At 48.9% G+C, this 21,392-nt stretch overlaps 2 protein-coding genes across 3 annotated transcripts; one reads left to right on the top strand and one right to left on the bottom strand.

Annotated features, from left to right (window-relative positions):
- The first annotated feature begins 1,030 nt into the window (after positions 1–1,030).
- zgc:110239 (uncharacterized protein LOC550326 homolog) lies at positions 1,031–11,289 on the top strand. Of its 2 annotated transcripts, none has more exons than XM_056298456.1 (12): positions 1,031–1,076; positions 2,038–2,114; positions 3,046–3,105; positions 3,191–3,283; positions 3,638–3,810; positions 4,022–4,283; positions 5,231–5,426; positions 5,652–5,845; positions 6,444–6,535; positions 8,896–9,057; positions 10,467–10,656; positions 10,766–11,289. In XM_056298456.1, the coding sequence occupies exons 1-12, from the start codon at positions 1,066–1,068 to the stop codon at positions 10,951–10,953; spliced, it is 1,698 nt and encodes a 565-aa protein (XP_056154431.1). In that variant the 5' UTR covers positions 1,031–1,065; the 3' UTR covers positions 10,954–11,289. The 2 variants fall into 2 exon arrangements, with proteins under 2 accessions (XP_056154431.1, XP_056154432.1); XM_056298457.1 differs by lacking the exon at positions 1,031–1,076 and adding an exon at positions 1,784–1,818.
- Positions 11,290–13,820: 2,531 nt separating this feature from the next.
- Positions 13,821–20,959, bottom strand: si:dkey-166k12.1 (solute carrier family 22 member 13). Its single transcript, XM_056297968.1, has 10 exons — positions 20,594–20,959; positions 19,758–19,861; positions 19,014–19,168; positions 18,465–18,633; positions 17,862–17,976; positions 17,563–17,669; positions 17,185–17,396; positions 16,506–16,614; positions 16,162–16,374; positions 13,821–13,920 (listed from the first exon to the last, which is right to left on the bottom strand). The coding sequence occupies exons 1-10, from the start codon at positions 20,957–20,959 to the stop codon at positions 13,821–13,823; spliced, it is 1,650 nt and encodes a 549-aa protein (XP_056153943.1).
- Between the last annotated feature and the right edge of the window lie 433 nt (positions 20,960–21,392).

Raw genomic sequence — 21,392 nt, 5'->3', positions numbered from 1 at the left:
GTCCTGTGGGCGTACCTGTCGGCAGTACAAGAAAGTACTGGGTGTACACCGGCAGCGCTCATGTTCGGGAGAGAACTGCGAACCCCTGTGGACTTAGCCTTTGGAAGGCCCTCTGGCACTGACCTTCCCAAGATACCCGGCTCCGAGTACCTGCGGGACATCCCACTTCTGACACAAATGTAGCGAATTCGGGTGGCAGCCCGGCCGGACCGCCACAGCCGGGACGCGAACTCGTTTATTCCGCACCGCGGGCAACAACGTTAACCAGTCGACTAAAGGGTCCGACCCATTAGCCAAGGGCTACCGAGCCTATTCATCCGTGATCGTAACGTTATAAAATACATGTTAATTACATACAAACCAGCAAGAACTCTCAGGTCCAATGGCAGTGGTTTTTTAACCATTGCATCCCTCATGCTATAGGTCTAGAGCAGGGGAAGCTGCATTTTGTATTTACGCCCAGATGTAACGTCCTGCCTGAGGACCTGAGAGAGGCCCCCCCACACTGGACACATTTAAAAGCAAGTTAATAACCTTACTTTTTCAAACAGCCTACAGCTAAGTTTTAAGTGTGTGTGTTTGTGTGTGTGTGTGTGTGTGTGCGCGCGCGCACGTATTTTGTATATTTTGCTATTTTTATATATTCTGCTCCGGTTGTTGTTACTTTTAATTAATCAATGTTTATGACGCTTTTATTTATTTTACTAACTCAGTTGTAAAATTGTCTGTACTTTTATAAAATCTGTCTGTACTTTTTTTTTTTACCTGACCGTTGGGTTTTTTTTATGAGGGGGGGTATGGTTTTATTGTGTGAAGCACTTTGTGTTACATTTGTTTGTATGAAAAGTGCTATGCAAATAAAGTCTGACTGATTGATAATGAGAATGTTGCATGTGGTTTTACCAGGGCTGCCAACCCAACTGTTCGTTGGTTCCTTCTCCCCCCCCCCCCTCTATCGCTCTGAGGTCACTGCCCTCTGAGTGTCGACTGCACAGGCGCACTAGCACACATACGGTCTTTGTGTTGCGGTGTTTCTCATGACTTGAGTTAGCGAGCCAGGGCCCAATGTCTTCTGTGTGAGTCACAATAATAATGTTCAATAAAAGCTTCCATACCAGAGACGCCCATTCGACAGAGCGAGTCCGCTCCTTTCTCCACGAGCTGTCTGCCAGTCTCAATTCAGCAAGATTGTTGCAGCATTTCTAAAATAATGGAACATGCTAATCGAGGGCCTGATGTTGGTTTTAGCAATGTTAATATTTTGGGCATTACACGGTGTTCTCAGGTTTTGAAAATGTTTTAATTACGTCATACTTAATTGTTTTCATTTTTAAAAAAAACATGTATCCTGTCTACTATAAATGACTTCTTTACCTGTATGCTCGGTGGGAGGTGACGTGGTTGGTTGCGCTAACCTGGCATGAGACGCTGACATCTAGCGCCCAGTGCAGTTTCGTAAACCGTGACGTCGACATCCGCGTGCAACCAATTAATGTCACGTCAATTTTATTTGTATAGCACATTATCACAAATTAAAAATTGGCATCACTGGGCTTTACGGCAATACAACATCCTATCCTTAGACCCTCACATCGGATATGCATCAACTCCCTAAAAAAAAAACCTTATATTTAAAAAAGAAAAAAGAATCCTTGGGGAGAGCAACAGGGAGGGGTCTCTCTCTAACGTTCTTTCATCTTGACGTCATCTCCACGTGTACTTTGACTGCGCGGTGTAGACGGATGAGAATAAACGCTGAGCAAGGCGACCCTGAAGACGCTAAGCGCGAAAGCCACAAAAGTGGTTAAGGTTTATCATGTGAGCGCCGATCACGTGATTAGCTGCCCGCTGTTTCATTGGCGGAGCGGTGACGTCAATAACGTCCACCGTACCCTGAAATCACGCTTGGCCCATTGCTGCTATGTTGAAACTGATATGTCGATGTCTTCTTGTCTTGTGAGGGTTAGTTAAAAAAAATTGTCTTTCGAGAGTTAGTTACACGTTTTTTTTTTTTGTGTGTGTGTGTGTTTTGATCAGAATCAGAACGGACGGGTTCACAGCGGCGAAGATGCGGCCCTGGTGCGTTGCGGCAGTGCTTCTGTGGTGCGTGACAGGTAGGAGACGGCGAGCCAGGTCCGAGTGTTGTGTTTGGATACATGTAACACGATGCGCCCGTTGCTCCACGCGGGGCTTGATTTCGCCACGGGGAGAAAATCATCTCCAGAATGTCTCATTGTGTTGACCTAGTTCCACACACCGGTCTGACAGACAGACACCCCCCCCCCACACACACACACATTGTAGGTTGCATCAGGACAATACGGAAAAAATATTATTATGAAAGCGAATTTATAAAGGACGATATCTGCTTACACGTGCAAATATACGGTATTTAAGAAGCACACTGATGTTCATCCCAATGAACAAAACTAGAGCTCGAATTAGGGTAACACTTTAGTGTGGGGAACATAGATGTCACTTTAGTATGGGGAACATAGATGTCACTTTAGTGACATCTAAGTAACAAAAACTTAATTTAGAGTAATTTAACACTATTAACACTTGTACTTTTGTGTTTTGTTATGTAAGAACAGACCATATTCATTACGTGTTAGTAAGGGAGAATAACTCTTCTTGTGGTACTACCACCTTATAAAGTACGCACCTACTTAATGGTGTATATGTTCCCCATACTAAAGTGTTACCCGAATTAGTACTCCCCTAAATATTTCACACCTCGTTTCGTGGGATTTTTTTTTACAGCAGATTCTCGTTATCATGAATTCCGTCATTCACTTTGAAGATCAGAGTAACTTTAAATACAGAATAATACCGTGATCTCAATTACACACTCGTGACTGCGTTACTACTATGACAGCTTCTCAACCAAAGGATGGAGTGGAGTTTTGCTTGTGTTTGCACTGATGGGGATGCAGGCATGGCAGAAAACGTAGTTTCGGTCACAGGCTTTGAGAATTAAGGAAGTTTTGAGGTTGATGTTGGCAAAGCTCTCCAATCTCTCTTCTCTCCTTCTGTGTCCGGCAGCCACAGATGGCAAACCACTCCCTTCTCTGCCAGATTTTGGGAAGACCTATCATGTCAAAGGTAAAGAGTATAGTGCCCTTATATTGCATGTTCGCTCCTCCTTGTCTGAATTTTGTCTAATAACGGTGTTTTGTCTGCGTGGCAGGAGTGATATCCCTACCCTATGCTGAAATAAAGGAGCCATTTGAAGCCTGGTTCGACCTGCCGGGGAACTCCAGCCGAATAGACTACTACCATGGTAACTTTACTTCTTAATCCCTCATCTTTTTTTGACTTCCTTTTTTTATATTTGAATTGGGTGGATTTGGAACTTAAGGCCTATCGTGTCCAATGATTGTTTGTGTATGTGGAATGTGAAATCACCACTCAGCACCTAAACAAAGAAGGGAAAATGAATGATTAAGCTTTTGGAAGAGCTTATTCTGCAAATGCATGCCACAAACTTGTTTGTGGTTACTGAGACTCTGGCGACACTGGTGAAACATACGTCGCTGATATAACTGGAATAACTCTAACCCTGGCCTAAAAGAAGGGGACAATGTCTAACCCTATCATGTGTTGTTGTTGTTGTTGTTGTTTTTATCACAAACAGGTCAGGTGTCCACATATCAGTTAGGAGCAGAGAAGCAGTGGGGTGTGTCCTACAAAATCACTCCTGAGACAACGGAGGTGGAGCTGAATGCTATGAAATGCTTTGAAGTCAATGGTACAAAGGAGGACCCAGTCAAACCTCAAGTGTCACTGCCTGATGTCCAGGGTTTTCAGGTGTGTGTGTGTGTGTGTGTGTGTGTGTGTGTGTGTGTGTGTGTGTGTGTGCGTGTGCGTGTGCGTGTGCTTGTGTAATCTCAGTAACTGAAAATGTGTATGCGTAATCCCTCAGGAACTTGATCAATAAAATAACAGGTTGTCTCTCTGGAGAGATAAATGTGTAAACCTGTTTGGAAAGACTTTCACCAAGATGCCTTTTCCCCTCTAGTTTCTGGGAATGGAGTATTATGGAGGTTCCCTTTGTGAAGTCTGGCAAAACGTGACCATTGTGGGTCACAAGAAGAACACTTACACGCTGTGGGTGACCAGGCCAGAGAGGGGTGCAGAGACCAAGGCAGAGCTCCCCACACCCCTCCATTATGAGATGATGGGCTATAACACACTGCTGGGATCCCATTATGACAAATACCTGGTGGACTACAAGGAGTTTAGCACACATGTGGACCCAAAGGTCTTCTCACTGCCCGAAGGTTGGTGTTCTTAGTTATATTCATTCAGGCTTGTGGGGCAGCAGGGTAGTGCGGTGAGAAGGTACACCGTCCTCTGACTGAATCCAAGCCCGCACGTCAACATGTCTCCACCCTGCTGAAGTGTCTCTGAGCAAGCACACTGAACCCCTATCGGCGTCCAGGGTGCACCACTTGAGTCGAGCCACAAAGTTCAATGAAGAATCATTAAACAAGTATCCAAAAATCTGCTCTGTTGCACAAATAGTGGCTTTTATTCTGTTGTGCCTGTTTCTCAGACGTTAGGCTCAGGGTTCATTCGGTCATGAAAAACCTGTAAATGTCAATAAATGTGGAAATGCAATTTCCATCGTGTGTGTTCACACAACAAACAGTTTGTCCCAGTATGCTAACATGTCCCTCCACTGGCTAGCTTTCTTACAACACACATTTTCAGTGGCAACTCTAAAAAGAATGTTTATTTTTGCTTTGCTGTGGAAGTTAAGATAAAAGTTACGGAGAAGTAATGGAAGAGTCATTCTAAAACCACTGGGCAAAGAGTGAATGAACTCTAGCCTTGACTGACCATTTGAAAGAACATGAACAAAATGGCCATGTGAAAAAAGCATGATGATGAAATGTCACAGCGTCTTCTTTGAAACACAATATCACAAGTATTGTGTGTTTTGCATTTCAAACCACCTTTGAACCCGTATTTCATCGTTCAGATCATTGTTATAATGGTAGTTGGGTGTGGGCATATTACTGAACAGGGGTTGGTTATTCTGTGCCTTAGATTTAGGATTGATTTCAGTATTAATCCACAAAGGTGGCACAAAGGCCACACAGCAAAACAGATCTTCAACCACATTGTCAATCCAACCATCTCGCGAAATTAAACAAACTTCTTCCGTCGGGACTGATATTGGCAAGGTTTATGCTCTGTTGTGTGTCTTTTCCTCTGTCCATAGAGGTGAGCTGTGGAGGATTCCCTGGTCCAGGTGTGGAGCACCACATGTTGGCCAATCCAATGAAGGAGCTCATCCACACATCAGCCTCGGGCCACGCACAACGTATATTTAGCCACTATAAGAAGAAATACCAGCGTCGCTATGGGGATGAGAGGGAGCACGAGAAGAGAGAACACGCTTTTCTTCATAACCTACGGTGAGAGGGATGTGTGGGACTGACGTAACAGTCACAATCCTAAAGGACATGAAAATGCGATTTTGTCTGAAGTGTATTATCAGGGAGACCAAGTTGGTGACTTGGTGGAAACGTTTTACCTCGCCGTTCACCAAGAACCAAGAAGTCTGGATTCAAAAGGATTTGGTGATGTGTTTTTTTAAAAATGGCAGCTGGTGATTCTGTGAATCATATCTTCTCCTCCAGATATGTCCACTCTAAGAACAGAGCGGGTCTGACTTTCTCCCTGGCGCTGAACCCGCTGTCAGATCACACCATGTCTGAGGTGGTCACCATGATGGGAAGAAGACAGGGGAAGACCCCAAACAAAGGGCTGCCCTTCCCCTCGAAGCTCTACGATGGGGTGCAAGTACCGGATTCTGTCGACTGGAGGCTTTACGGTACTTTACTGTGCAGGATTTAAAACGCTTATGAGGGGCGTCCGGGTAGCATAGTGGTCTATTCCATTGCCTCCCAACATGGGGATCACCGGTTCGAATCCCTGTGTTACCTCCGGCTTGGTTGGGCGTCCCTACAGACACAATTGGCCGTGTCTGCAGGTGGGAAGCCAGATGTGGGTATGTGTCCTGGTCGCTGCACTAGCGCCTCCTCTGGTCAGTCGGGGCGCCTGTTCGGGGGGGAGGGGGAACTGGGGGGAATATTGTGATCCTCCCATGCGCTACGTCCCCCTGGTGAAACTCCTCACTGTCAGGTGAAAAGAAGCAGCTGGTGACTCCACATGTATCGGAGGAGGCATGCGGTAGTCTGCAGCCCTCCCCAGCTCGGCAGAGGGGGTGGAGCAATGACTGGGACGGCTCGGAAGCGTGGGGTAATTTGCCAGATACAAGTGGGGAGAAAAAGTGGGAGGGAATGCTTACGAGACAGGTGATGCGTTCCTGTAGCAGGGAGCTTGCAGCTGAGGGTTTACGTGCACAGTTGCTGAAGGACGACTGTGTTTTAGCCAATCGCCTGAACTGTCATTTGATCGTTGTTTTGCAGGTGCTGTGACTCCAGTGAAGGACCAGGCCATCTGTGGGTCCTGTTGGAGTTTTGCCACCACTGGAACAGTAGAGGGTGCCCTCTTCCTGAAGGTGAAATTAACACAAAAACACACACTGCCCCAAAGCCACTGGCCCCACCTCAACAGGCTGAACTGACGTCGCTGCTTCCTTCCCTGTGCTCTCTGAAGTCACACACGGCCAACACGGGGCTTCGTCATTGCTTTGGTGTTGGGTTCTCTTATTTAAATTATTAGATTAGATTAAATTAGATTAGCTTTATTAAGCCCCAGACGGGGAAATGTAGGTGTTAGAGCTGCAGAAGAATTAAAAGAAGAATCAAGTAATAGATGTGAGAGAATTAAAACAAGCATACAAGCACTAAGAGTAACAGTATCATAAACATGCAGCAGTCATACAATAGCATTAATAAAATGCATTGCCGATACGTATCTATCGTTGCCCTGACTCTGCCACTAAATGCGAAGGAGGGTAGACAAGTGACCAGTCAATCCCTCACTTTAATTATATAGCACATTTCATACATTAAAATGCAATGATGCACTTTACAGTCAATGCAAGTGCACAGATATGAAGAGGGTAAAGATAAAAGAAGAAAACTGAATTGGTAAAAAAAAAATTGGAATATAAACCTAATTATAACAATTATAAAACCAAATGACATTCAAAATAAAACAAATTGGCTTTGTTAAGGCAGACTATGAGAGTTTTCCCTTTTTAATGTAGCACGCAAATTCTTTAAATAGGTCTAAAATAAGAGATGGGGTGATACGCTTTTTGATAAATTCATGCCTCCTTTGGTTTGTTTTGTCCCTTTTTATGTTGTCCAGCGTATCCCCCCCGGGTTGCAAAATAGCTCCTCCTTGATAGTCAAACCCATGCTGTCCTCTCACTACGAGCTGCCTATTCACGAGTTTAACTGTTGTACAAAGCCCGCAACGGGCCTTTTATCCCTACGACCACCCCTTTATACCACCGCTGTGCTGTTGGCAGTTGTCCCTGTGACTACACAACATGACCTTGGCAAGACTGACTGCTCCTCAAGACTTCTTTTTATAACACGAACTCGTTTTCTGAGGACAGGTTTGGTTGTTTTTGTGAAACCACGTTCTTTGCTCTTTCCTCTTTCCTCAGAGTTTGGGGAGGGTAAGGCGTGAGGTGGATGCTGTGTGGAGATTGGTTCTGTTTCGGTCATTGTCTGGATTCCTGATTTAGCTTTAGGGTAGGGTGTTAAGTCTGCCTTTAGGCAACTTTCACTGATGCCTGCTTCATCCAGATCTGTTTTAGTTCTCATTCAGTCTTAAACAAAACCTTCCTTGTGAATGGATGGATAATTCCTCCCCTTAGATTTACACCCTGTGGTTTTAAGCCAGCTGGCTGCTTGGGTTACTTTAAAGAAGGGGAGGAGCGAAGGAAAGCCTCATTCTAAGAGCCCCTCAATCCCGTCCGACAGACTTTGACGGTGTGCGAGATGGGAAGTTGGTGAATGTCAGACTTGGCCTGACTCCATTCTCTTGACCACCTGACTCAAAGGCATTCCTCCCCCCATGTTGCTGAGCAACGTGACTCAAGTGTAAGTTCAAGTTCATTCTGCAGTTTGACGGCGCCCTGGCGAAGTGGCTGAGTTTCGCAGAGATCTACAGACATCTACATGCTCTTGTCCTGCAGCTTACAATGAGCGATGAGGACAAACTGTGTAACAAGGCAGTTTTGTAGTGCCATGCAAGGATTTATGTGAGAGTGGGTGTGTCTTCCATCAAGTAAAGTGTGTGTGTGTGTGGGGGGTGGGGGGTTAAGTCAAGCAAGTCCGACGCAAAGTGAGCTGCTGAAGCGGGCCTCCGTGTTGCAAATATGTGGCGATTGGGATGGGGATGGGTCAACGCCACAGTTGTTCCTCTTTGTAATGTTGCCAGTACACAGGAAGCCAGCATGTGCAGCAGCAGGAAGTGACCCACCAATGCCCATTTACCCCCGCATACCCACAGGCAGGTTCACAAACACATCCTCCCCCTGGGGGCCCAATCATTTTCTCCATCTCCCCGACCTCACAGCATCCACCCAGCAACCTGTAGTTAGCAGCTGGTTTGGAAATGTTCATTAGAGAGCGGTCACACATTCTGGTTCCCGCTGTTCCCGCCTCATGCTGTGCCCCTGGTTATTTTTCAAAATCATCCCCAGTCTGTGTTTTTGAGTGACCTTGTACCTCATTTAATCCTTCAAAATTGCTCACATCGAATTTCTCCCTGTATTTGCTTTTTTTTTTCTTCCTCACAGTGCTTTTCCTTGCTCTGCTTGCTGTGGCTCATGCAGTGATAAGAGGCTAAGGATGGCAAGATCCTTACATTTTATGTTGTTTATTTGGGAAGGGTCTTTTTAAGAATGTCCGCCTCTTGCTGTGTTTGTTCTTATACCGTGGTGTGGTCTCCCTACAGACGGGCTCCCTGCAGGTCCTGTCTCAGCAGATGCTGGTGGACTGCTCCTGGGGCTTCGGCAACAACGGCTGCGATGGCGGGGAGGAGTGGAGAGCATATGAGTGGATAATGAAGCACGGGGGCATCGCTACGACCGAGACTTACGGAGCCTACATGGGAATGGTGAGAAACCAAATCGAGGACAGCTGAGGAGACACATTACAGCCAGGGTCCACTCAGTAAACTCATGTGATCCCCTCCCCATGATTTTTACATTTACAGTGTTATTTTACAGCCAGTAAAAGTACTTTCTTTTTTTTTACTGTATTTACACCCAATGCCAGGTGTAGATGAGATATTAGTCTTAGGTATATACGAGTACATCCTCTTCATTCTTGGCAAATGAGTGGTGAAATTACTGAGTGGTTATCCAAAGGAGTTGAATCAAGTGCAACTGGACTTGGTATATATCCACAGACTAGCTTGGTCTAGTCAGAAAGGCACGAACTGAGGAAGCCTCTTGGATGAGAGGCGAAACATCTTCACGGATATATACCAAGTCCAGTTGCACTTGATTCAACTCCTTTGGCTAACCATGACCTGGATGAATGAGAACATTCACAGACAACTTACTGAGTGGTAATTTTTCAAAAACTTCAAGTGCATTCTTCTGAAAATCTAAACTTTTTGAAAAACTCATAAGAGAATAGTTCCACAAAAAGCACCCGAGTCAGTTTGGTCTGTGTACGTCTGTTATGAGGATAGAAGTTGGAGGGGGGGATCACAAACTGGAGCTCTTAAAACATGTAGTCCAGTGACTGAGTAAAGACCCTGCTCTTCATTGACAACAATGCAGTGGCTCATTAAAACGCTGCAGCTGGGACATCCGGGTGGTGTAGCCGTTGCCTACCAACATGGGGATCGCCGGTTCAAATCCCCGTGTTACCTCCGGCTTGGTCGGGCGTCCCTGCGGACACAATTAGCCGTGTCTGCGGGTGGGAAGTCGGATGTGGGTATGTGACCTGGTCACTGCACAAGCGCCTCCTCTGGTTGGTCGGGGTGCCTGTTCGGGGGGACTGGGGGGAATAGCGTGATCCTCCCACGCGCTACGTCCCCCGGTGAAACTCCACAGTCAGGTGAAAAGAAGCGGCTGGCGACTCCACATGTATCGGAGGAAGCATGTGGTAGTGTGCAGCCCTCCCCAGATCGGCAGAGGGGGTGGAGCAGCGACTGGAACGGCTTGGAAGAGTGGGGTAATTGGCCAAGTGCAATTGGGGAGAAAAAAGAGCAGGAAATATAAAATTTAAAAAAACAAAAAGTAGTGCATCTGGAACTTTGTCCCACAGTACAACGGGCCTGATCGGCACATTATGGAGTCGATGCCATACTCATCTTTAGGGCCTTCATTAGTGCCAGGATCAGAACAATGACTGTTACTGGAATGTCCACCAGTAATTTGTGCAGCACAGCAGTCTAAGGAAGGCGTATGTGTGTATGTTCTTCAGATAGTTCGAAGTTTAATGTAGTCCATTTTGAGAAGAACCGCTGGGTTTAGTGAGATGTCTTTAAACCGGGTTTCCCTGTCTGAACAGAACGGACTGTGCCGTGTGAACGCGTCCCAGCTGACTGCACAGATCAAGAACTACACGAACGTCACATCGGGCAGTGCAGAGGCTCTCAAGTTAGCACTGTTCAAAAACGGACCGGTCGCAGTCAGTATCGATGCTTCACATCGATCCTTTGTCTTCTACAGCCATGGCGTGTACTACGAACCGGACTGTGGTCAGTGCTGAACAACTACACATGCATCTGGTTTTGTATTTGTTTGTTTGTTTTGGCTGATCGACAACAAGTCTTTTTCATTTCATCGGTTCATTTTTTATTTTCACAGGCAACACACCTGATGACTTGGACCACGCTGTGCTCGCAGTGGGCTACGGCACCCTAGACGGGGAACCCTACTGGTTGATAAAGAACTCGTGGTCCACCTATTGGGGCAACGACGGCTACATACTCATGTCTATGAAGGACAACAACTGCGGCGTCACCACTGATGCCACATACGTCACGCTGGCATAGACCGCGTTCAGCTGCACTTCCTGTTCCTATTAGTGCCACTATGTGAGAGTGCCTGCAGGAGACTTATCGTTTAAGGGGTCGTGTGTGTGTGTTTGTGTGTGTGTGTGTGGGAGAGTTGAGGAGTAGTTTTGTCAGAGTGACTCGAAAGATATACAGCTGATGAAATGTACTTTTTCAATGGTGTTTTGGAGCATGTTTATCGCAGGCGACACAAAGGCACACGGCCTTCACTTCCTTTGCACAAAAGCACATGTTGTCCCACACACATGAACATGTCGTTGTACTTTTAACCCGTGATGTGCCACGCTGGAATCATTGCAATACAGTATGGAATGTTTTTACTGACTTGTTGTGTTCTCTGATACGTTTGCGGTCGTTGTGTCGTACCCGGGCAGCGGTGGCGCACGCCTCCCAAATCCGTGCAGGAAAACGATGGGTATTTTGGTGAATCCGGACAAATTGGGGCACATCTGAAGTATGCAAATGAAACAAAGCTGCAGGAAAAATGGATTTTTAGGTAATCATTTGCTTTTTATTCCAGCGTATCAGCCTATCAAATCACGACCGGTGCATGGTGCCCATGCAGGCGTTGGCTTTTTTTCTTTTACCTAGCTGTAAAGACAGACTTATTTCAATGCACGTTTCTTAAACCACTGGCGGTAAGACTTTTATAGATGGCGTCCCCCCCCCCCAAATTGTATCTGGCCAATTACCCCACTCTTCTGAGCCGTCCCGGTCGCTGCTCCACCCCCTCTGCCGATCCGGGGAGGACTGCGGACTACCACATGCCTCCTCCGGTATATGTGGAGTCAGTCGCCAGCCGCTTCTATCACCTGACAGCGAGGAGTTTCACCAGGGGGACATAGCGCGTGGGGGGGATCACGCTATTCCCCCCGGTTCCCCCTCCCCCCGAACAGGTGCCCCGACTGACCAGAGGAGTCGCTAGTGCAGCGACCGGGACACATATCCACATCCGGCTTCCCACCTGCCGACACAGCCAATTGTGTCGGCAGGGGCACCCAACCAAGCTGGAGGTAACACGGGGATTCAATCCGGCAATCTCCATGTTGGTAGGCAACGCACTAGACCGCTACGCTACCCGGACGCCCTTATAGATAGCATTTATAGGGCAGATCCTAACCCTGTGCATTGTGAGGCTATAGCAAGTAAATGATACAGTTTTGTAGCGTAGAAAAACAAGGCCTAACCTTTGTAAACAACGCCGAGGTGTAAAAGCGAAACCTTCTCTTTCTGAACCCTTACCATGCTGATGTCATACATCGCCCACAGGTTTCACACAAACTACATCAGAGCTTCATTACTAAGTACAGAGAGCCTACATTAGGCAAATTTAAAAAAAAAAAGAGGAAATGTTACATGCATGCATCGAAAATGAAAGACGCCAGCGTAATGCTTGTCAAAGCATTGGCTGTGGGGGACCACCCGTGAGTCATGGGTGGTCCCCCACGGGCTGTGACAACACTAAGTGATCCATGGTATACATCAGTCCTTGTAGCATCTTCAACGGCACGGGGCGGCACGGTGGCCCAGTGGTTAGCACTGTCGCCTCACAGCAAGAAGGTCCCGGGTTCGAACCCCGGGGTTGTCCAACCTTGAGGGTCATCCCAGGTCGTCCTCTGTGTGGAATTTGCATGTTCTCCCCGTGTCTGCGGTTGGGTTTCTCCAGGTGCCCCGGTTTCCCCCACCATCAAAAAGACATGCATGTCAGGGTTAATACTCCTGTCTGTGCCCCTGACCGAGGCATGGCAAGACGAACTGGAGTTGGTCCCCGGGCGCTGCACGGCGGCTGCACGGCGGCTGCCCACTGCTCCTAGCTGCAGAGCCAGGGTTGGTTAAGTGCAGAGCGTAATTTCCCTACAGGGATCATTAAAGTACATCAAAACCAGAACTATAAACTGCGGTTTGGCGTCCAGTTCTGTGGGTCTTTTCCAGGTGGATCCCACGGACTTGGTACGAATTTGGTCCCAGATCATCGTAGCCCAGGGAGGGGTGCAGTCTCATTTGGATAGTTTTACTTTTCTCTGCTCGAGGAGGGATATAGAAAAGGGGGCAGTAGGGATATACAATACAGACATGACACAGCTATACATATACTATAAAGCTATGACAAAGACATTTCACGGTCCACGGTTAAAGTACACCACAAAAATAATGCCCCCCCACCCCACACACACACGGAATCACTGACAGGCAGAATTAAACTCCAAAATCACTTCAGAAGCCCATTAAAAAGCTGTCCTTTTTGAAACCACCATAACAGACTATGGTGTGTTGCAGTGAAGAAATGATGGTCAGTTCACTTCCAGGTAAGACCTGCTGGTCCAACCAGCGTAGTCGCCGGTCTGGCCCCGGTCCACTGATTTCCATATTCAGCAGTGCATTGGTACGTCTGGGTGCATAAATATGTTTGAATATTAATTTTTTTTTTTGTTGTCAAGGGGGCTATTTGTACAGCCTCGGCTCATAAGTAAAAATACATCCATTTTCAGAATTAGGGAGTATCCTTGGGAAAGCGCAAGAGTACAAAAAGCCCATTAATATATTTTTTTTATTTATGAGTTTTTATCTGCATCTGGAAAAATATCATCTTGTTGATTTTCCTTGGCGATGGGAATGAATGGTCTGCTTTGTGCAAATGTGAGGTGTGTGTGTGTGTTGGGGGGGTTGGAAATGGGGGAAAGGCGTTGTTCTTGGCCATACATTTGCATAGGGTTCGTAATTAGACCTTTCAATATCTCATGAAATTGCATAGTAAAATGCCACGTAACTGGTAATGAGAGGCTGCATTGCATGTGTGTGTGTGTGTGTGTGTGTGTGTGCGTGTGTGTGTGTGCGCCTGCCCAGGGTCAAGACTGTGCTAGAAGTTCTAGCTCCTGCCCCTCTGTGCTGCTTGGTGATTGGCTGATGTCCTCACACACTTTTGTGCTCGCCTTGCTGGACGGTGACCTGCAGAAAACAGGCACGGAAAGAGAAGTCTGAGTAACCGAGGTAAAATTTGTCAAGGAGCAGACTTTTTGTGTATCCTCGGCAGTGATCATTTACAGCGTACCCTGGCTAAACCCTGCCGCATACATTCTCTACTGGATATGTCACATGCCAGCAGAAACAGACTTGTAATCTTGTCCCCGGGCAGACTGCTGTCACATTATAGACCACAGACGGACAGATACGCTCGTGATAAGTTGGAGCAACACAGCCACCAACAAAGCTGCATTTCACACAGCTAAGAGCCCTTCCGACACTTGTGTGACCCTGTCCTGCACATCTACAGCCGGCTCCTGAAGGCTTCTTATGCAGCCGCGAGGCTCGAGCTGCAGCTGCAGCCAGCAGAGTTGGTGGTTCAGACTGATACGGGTCCAAATCGCCTGGTAATAAAGGGTAGCATTAGATCCAGTGCCACTCTATTAAGCTCTCTCTAGTCAAGCGGATGAGCAGCCGAGCACGTCAGGTCTGCCTGACCCCTATCACACAGACACACCTCTCCCTCTCCACCCGAGGACATTTGCATTTTTCAGAATCCGTTGTGGGCAGAGGGCGGTGGAAAACAATGGGTTTTATTTTGTTTTAAGAGAGGACCAGTGGAGCGAGGTGATGGGAAGACACGCGAAGATATGACTAGGGGGAGACTGCCAAGCCGAAACTAAACCGAGCAATCAGCTCCTTAAAGTTCCAAGTGGTCCTGTTGTCTTAGGCTGAAGGACAAAAGGTCCCCTGACTCAACTTAGCTAACAGGGCTGAACGCACAAAAAAAAACTCTGATAACAGGAGAAGTTTGGTGGCAGGTTTACAGACCGTGCAGTACTCCACTATCAGCACAGGATTTCAATATGAAGACCACGGGAAAAAAGAGTGCAGCGTCAACCCTGTTTCCATCTTTTCCTGTCTTGTGCTATTGACCATGTTGTCCCCACATTCTCATTAAATTCTTCGAGACGGTCAGTAAAGAAAACCCAGTTAGGTGTATGAGACGTCCCACTTTCAGCTAAACACTGTGAGCGACCCGAAGCCCGACCAGCATGGCACCCATGTGGGTCTGATGGGCCCTGTTTCCACCCAATATTTCATTATTCCAAGCCGCTTATCCCAACCGGGGTCGCGGGGATGCTGGAGCCTATCCCAACAGTCATTGGGCGGCAGGTGGGGAGACACCCTGGACAGGCTGCCAGTCCATCACAGGGCCCTGATAAAAATTCCACTGCATTTAAATTCGGCATGAGAAATGCCACTTGCTATGCTAATATTGGATTAAAGTTACACTGGATTCGGTCTAAGATAAAGGTATGACACTGATTCCATAACTCTCCCCCTCCCTTTTTGTCCCCCAATTGTACCTGGCCAATCACCCCACTCTTCCGAGCCGTCCCAGTTGCTGCTCCACCTCCTCTGCTGATCCGGGGAGGGCTGCAGACTACCACATGCCTCCTCCGATACATGTGGAGTCACCAGCCACTTCTTTTCACCTGACAGTGAGGAGTTTCACCAGGGGAACAAAGCATATGGGAGGATCACGCTATCCCCCCCCCCAGTTCCCCCTCCCCCCTGAACAGGTTCCCTGATCGACCAGAGGAGGCGCTAGTTCAGCGACCAGGACACATACCCACATCTGGCTTCCCACCCGCAGACACGGCCAATTGTGTCTGTAGGGATGCCCGACAAAGCCGGAGGTAACACAGGGATTCGAACCAGCGAGCCCCGTGTTGGTAGGCAACAGAACAGACCACCACGCCACCCGGACGCCCCTCGTACATGTCTTTTTGAAGGTGGAAGGAAACCAGAGCACCCGGAGGAAACCCAAGCAGACACGGGGAGAACATGCAAACTCCACACAGAAAGGACCTGGGTCGGCCTGGGGCTCGAACCCAAGACCTTGTTGTTGTGAGGCAACAGTGGGCCACTGGGCCACCCTGCCGCCCTCTTTTATGTGGTTTTCTATGGCCCAATCCGAATGGAAAGCATCAGTGTTGAGAAAACTCCTCCTCAACAGGGGGTGTCACCTCAGCTTCTGCCACACTATCCGCCATCGTTTGAGCAGCACTTGATGGGGATCCGGCGCCCCATTTATGTGGGTTTCACCGGCCTCGCCGCTACGCATTATGCAGCACGGTGGCAGGTCCAAATGGAAAGCACCCACTGACTCAAACAATATTCAAAGGGTGAAGGCTCCCCAAAAGGTGGAGGTGGCCGTACCTGATGTCCCAGTTCTCGGCATCCTCCAGCGTATCAGGGAGAGGCCGGCCAGCGGTCTCTGGCAGTGCCAGAGCCAGGACGGCACCCAGGAGGGGCGAGGTACCAAAGATGACCAGGGGTGTAGAGGGGCTCCGGTTGTGAAGCATGTTGATGATGGGGGCTAACACACCACCCATCCTAGCAAACATACAGGACACACCTATGCCGGTTTGTCTGCAGGCACAGAAGGAGAGGTTGAAAGAAACGCTCTTGAAAGAAAGAAAGAAAGAAAGAAAGAAAGAAAGGAATCGCATTTCAAGTGTTGGAGAGAAAATGTGACACAAACGAAGACGCACACTTCTTACCGTAGCACGGTGGGGAATATCTCAGCAGTGTAAACATAGATTACAGCAAAGGACGCTGTTATGCCAAACTTCCCTACCATGGCTAGACCAGACAGGAGGTTGGGGTAGTCTACGAGAACGAGGGAGAGAAGGAGAGAGAGGGAGAGCAAGTGAGAGGGGGAGAGAGAGAGGGAGGGAGGGAGAGAGCGAGGAAGGGAGGGAGAGAGAGAAAGAGAGGGAGGGAGGGAGAGAGAGAGCAAGCAAGAGGGGGGAGAGAGAGAGGGAGAGAGAGAGAAAGAGAGGGAGAGAGAGAGAGCAAGCGAGGGGGGAGAGAGAGAGAGAGAAAGGGAGGAAGAGAGCGAGAGAGCAGTGGAGGAGAGAGAAAGGGAGAGAGGGAGGGAGAGAGCGAGAGAGGGAGGGAGGGAGAGAGAGCAAGAGAGCAATGGAGGGAGAGGGAGGGAGGGATGGAGAAAGAGAGAGAGAGGGAGGGAGCAAGAGAGGGGGAGGGAGAGAGAGCAGTGGAGAGGAGAGAGAGTAGAGATATTACATTAAGAAAAGTAGTTTAACAGAGTAATCATGGATGGGAAGAGGGGACTGTAAAGCAGTGACAGAAGAAACATTTCACAGGGGGATGACGAGGAAGAAAAAGAGGCAATAGTTTGTTGTGTTAAGAGTTCTGCACAAATGTCAGCCGTCCTACCAGCAGGGACGGCGAGCATAAGCAAACAGGCGAGCCCTCCCACGGCGAGAAAGCCACTCTGGGACAGACGGCGACTGCAGGGCAGGACGAGGAGGACCAGAGAACGGGCGGGGATCTCGACCAGCCCGAACACAAACTGGGTCAGGTAGAGGTCCGTCCCTAACCTGGAAACACCCAGCGAGAGACCGTAGTATACCAGGACATTCACGAACCTGTGGACACAAGGAGCGATGAAGAGAGAGCGGGCCAGTGACTTCAACCCAACACAAACATCTCCACAGTCGAGTTGGATGTACCTGCGACAGAACCATAGATTTGTCCGTCCACACACACACACACACACACACACACACACACACACACATCCTCTCTGTTTACCAGATGTAGAACAAGATGAGAGCCCTCTTCCTCATCTGAGGAGTTCGCACAAGATCCACCGCTGAGTGAGTTTGCTTTCCTCCCCCTGCTATCTCACACCTGTCAACCTGGTGAGCACACACACACACACACACACACACACACACACACACACACGCACACACACGCAACTTTAGCGTGTCATGAGACCTTCACAGATACCCCCAACAGCTAGCGTCGACGCCGCTGGGAGACGCCGCTCCCCGCTCCACGCCAGTGCAGGTGTGGGTGGGTGAGCGGGGATTAACTGGGAGGTATACCTGCACGGTGGGAGGTAAGACACGGCCGTTGACCACCGCCGCCTTGCGGAGGAGAACGATGGCCTCCTCTCGCCGGTCGTTGGCCAGCAGCCATCTCGCAGACTGGGGGAGCACCCTGACACCGGGTGAAGGGAGTACCGGGCCACGAGAGGGAGGGAGAGAGAGAAGAGAAACACGAGAACAGATGAAGACCATGTGGGGAGAGGAAGGAGTGGGCAAAGTCACAACAAGGAGCCACGGTGCAGTGAAGAGGAGGTAAAAATGAGGAGAAGAGGGGAGAAACAATACTAGGGTGTGCATTTACGCCGTCCCTGAGGCGTAACACAAACAATAAATGAAGTGATACCTACGACACTGCCACCCTGTCAGTGCTGGTGTTGTATGCACGTGTGTGTATTTATGTGTGTGTGTGTGTGTGTGTGTGTGTGTGTGTGTGTGTGTGTGTGTGTGTGTGTGTGTGTGTGTGTGTGCAACTTTGAGGCTGCACAAAACTTCCCATCCCATGCAGCCCTGCAGTTCTAGCCATATAGATGTCCCGCGTGCTGCTTTGTGTGCGTGAGCAGGTGGACGAGGGGTTTTGTGTGCTTGCTTTGCATCCGTCACCATATATAGAAGACGAGCAGGAAGCCGGGAGCTGATATAGCCAGCTGCAGCTTCCTCCAGTCTCGAACCAAGTACGCTACACCTGCGAGCAGCATGTAGCCCAGGCCGAAGGCATAGTCAGTGATTATACCGGCTAGCATGCGTCTCTGAGTACATGTCCACTCAGTACCTACACAGGGAGTGGAGGACAGAACAGCGGTGCAGGGTTTGACAGGAGAAAGGAGGAGAAGAGAGACAGGTAGATGAGAGGAGAGGAGGGGAGGGGCAGGGAGGGGAGGGGAGGGGAGAGGAGAGGAGGGGGATTGGGTTAAATTAAGGCAAAGCTTAAAATAGGCCAACGAGGCTTGGCAAAGCTTTGTGATCTGTGATTGGGTAAAAAAAATGGCGAGGGGGTAAAATGACATGGTAACACTTATCAAGACCGGATAACAAACTCATATAAACGTGGTTTATATGTTTTATGCATGTAAATATTCTTATCATAAGATTGTGTGTTGTGTGTGTGTTGGTGCAGCTGTGCACAGCGGCACTCGTGTGTTCAACTCGTACCGAGTACGAAGGCGTTGATGATGACTCCAGATATGGTGGTCCCCACTACAAAACGCAGGATCACATAGACGGCGAAGTTGGGAGCGAAGGCCACGGCCACCCCGAACACCGTTTGAAGAGCCAGGGACAACAGGAGGGCGAAACGACGGCCATACCTGATACAGAGAGACAGAGACGGGGGGGGGGGGGAGTGAGAAAGAGAGAGAGTGGGAGAGAGAGAGAGAGAGAGAGAGAGGGGAGAGTGAGAAAGGGGGAGAGTGAGGGAGAGAGAGGGAGAGTGAGAAAGAGAGAGCAAGAGAGAGAGAGGGAAGGGGAGAGAGTGAGAAAGAGGGAGAGTGAGAAAGAGAGCGGGAGAGAGCGAGAGAGAGGTAGGGAGAGAGATTGAGAAAGAGCGAGAGAGAGGGAGATTGAGAAAGAGCGAGAGAGAGAGGGAAAGCGAGAGAGAAAGCAAGAGAGAGAGGGAGGGGAGAGACAGAGTGGGAGGGAGAGCAAGAGAGAGAGGGAGTGAGAGAGAGAGAGAGCGAGGGAGAGCAACTACATGAGAATGCTCTTCTTCCCCTTGCACATGTATGGATGAGTGCATAAAAGCGTGCATGCAATCATACATGTGTGTGTGTGTGTGTGTGTGTGTGTGTGTGTGTGTGTGTGTGTGTGTGTGTGTGTGTGTGTGTGTGTGTGTGTTATCTATCCGTAGGGAAAGTCAGAGGGCTCCAGATAAGGTGGAAGAACAACGGAAGCGCCTACCTGTCAGCCATGGCTCCAAACACCAGGGATCCCACCAACAGGCCAAACATATAGACAGAGGAGCCGAAGCTGTTCAGCCCGGCTCTTTCACACACCAAGTCCCACTATAGGGACAGATGGGGGGGGGGGGGTACATGAGGGTGGGAGGGAAATACATGAACGACAAGATAGCACAATGCACAATAGGGGAAAAGCAGTGGAAAAGAGGAGGGAGAGGTGGAAGAGGGTTAAGATGTACCGATGCAAAGCTTCACAGCAAATACACAAGAAAGGTGTTCAGGACACCCAAGTATGGCTGCATCACAGTGGGCCATATCCCCATAATGGTTGCATCCCAGATAGCATCTGGATGTGGGCCACTTCAGGCAATGAAGCAAATATGGCCCAAATATGCCAAATCAAATGTGGGCCTCTTTTGGCAAAGAAGCGGTGCTCTCGGCTACATGTGATCTGGATGTGACCCTGAAGTGGCCCGTGTGGTTAATTGTGAATATGGACCAAATATCACAACACAAATATGGGCCACCTCTGGCAAATATGTGGCACATGCGGCATTGCTATGGCTTGGTTCTGGCCCAGATCTGGCAAACAGGAGCGGACCGCCCAAGTGCCATCATTCCAAGCAGTATGTGGGCCGGATGAAGTGTCGGGTGTGGGACGGGTCCGGGCCACAGCAGTTTTGCTATCTGGGTTAAACCAGATCGGTTGCACAGCAGATATGCCACTTTGTTCACACACACACACACACACACACACACACACACACACACACACACACACACACACACACACACACACACACACACACACACACACACACACACACGCACACACACCTCGGTGACTGTGGTACTTTGGAAAGTCTCTTTGCTGTATACCCATCCGTGCCCGCACGGTGCGCGCTCAGTCCGGTTCCCCTGGTGTAAAAGGTCCGTGGAGAAGCAGGAGGAGTCGGCATGCGGGTCCGCCGGGATGCTGAGGCTGAGGTTGGGGTTGGGGATGAGGATGAGGTTGGGGATATCGCGGTGGGAGGAGGACATGTTGGCATGCTCCCGGCAGTGGTGCGGCGGCGTGGCTCCGGTGAAGATGCTCACCATCATGTGGAAGGCGAGAAGGATCTGGGGTAAACAGATCCACACGTACAAGATCTTCTGGTATTTGCCGAACCCCCCCACCGCAGAAAGAATCTGGTCGAAATTCATTTTCGAAAATAAAAATTCGGAGGGTTGACAGCGAAGAAGAAGAAGAAGAAGAAACCAGTCTATTCCACGCGGCGTCAGCGGTGCAGCAAGTTAGCAGAGCTCCCGTGCAGGAATAAACCAACGAGGCGCTGGTGAGCTACACACCGTGTTGTTGTTCAGGACCAGTGCCCATGTGCTGCCGTGGACAGACCCAAACACCATTCACCAACATCCACCAGTCCGGACAGGATGATCAGCCACACTCTTCTTCTTCTTTTGGGGTCGTTTCATCCTATGTGCGCACTGTATCTTTGGCTCGGCGTGCACGCGCTCGAACAAAACCATGCGAAAATCACTTCTCGACCAGGACCTCGATTACCCAGATCATCATCAGCTAATATGATTAATAATAAGCCCTAGGAAACATGCATCCGAGCACTTGACGCTGCAGACA

This window comes from Lampris incognitus, chromosome 18 (genome assembly GCF_029633865.1).
Source record: "Lampris incognitus isolate fLamInc1 chromosome 18, fLamInc1.hap2, whole genome shotgun sequence".
Taxonomy (NCBI): Eukaryota; Metazoa; Chordata; class Actinopteri; order Lampriformes; family Lampridae; genus Lampris; species Lampris incognitus.
Note: the sequence above shows the minus strand (reverse complement) of the source record. Positions and strands in the feature narration are given on the sequence as shown.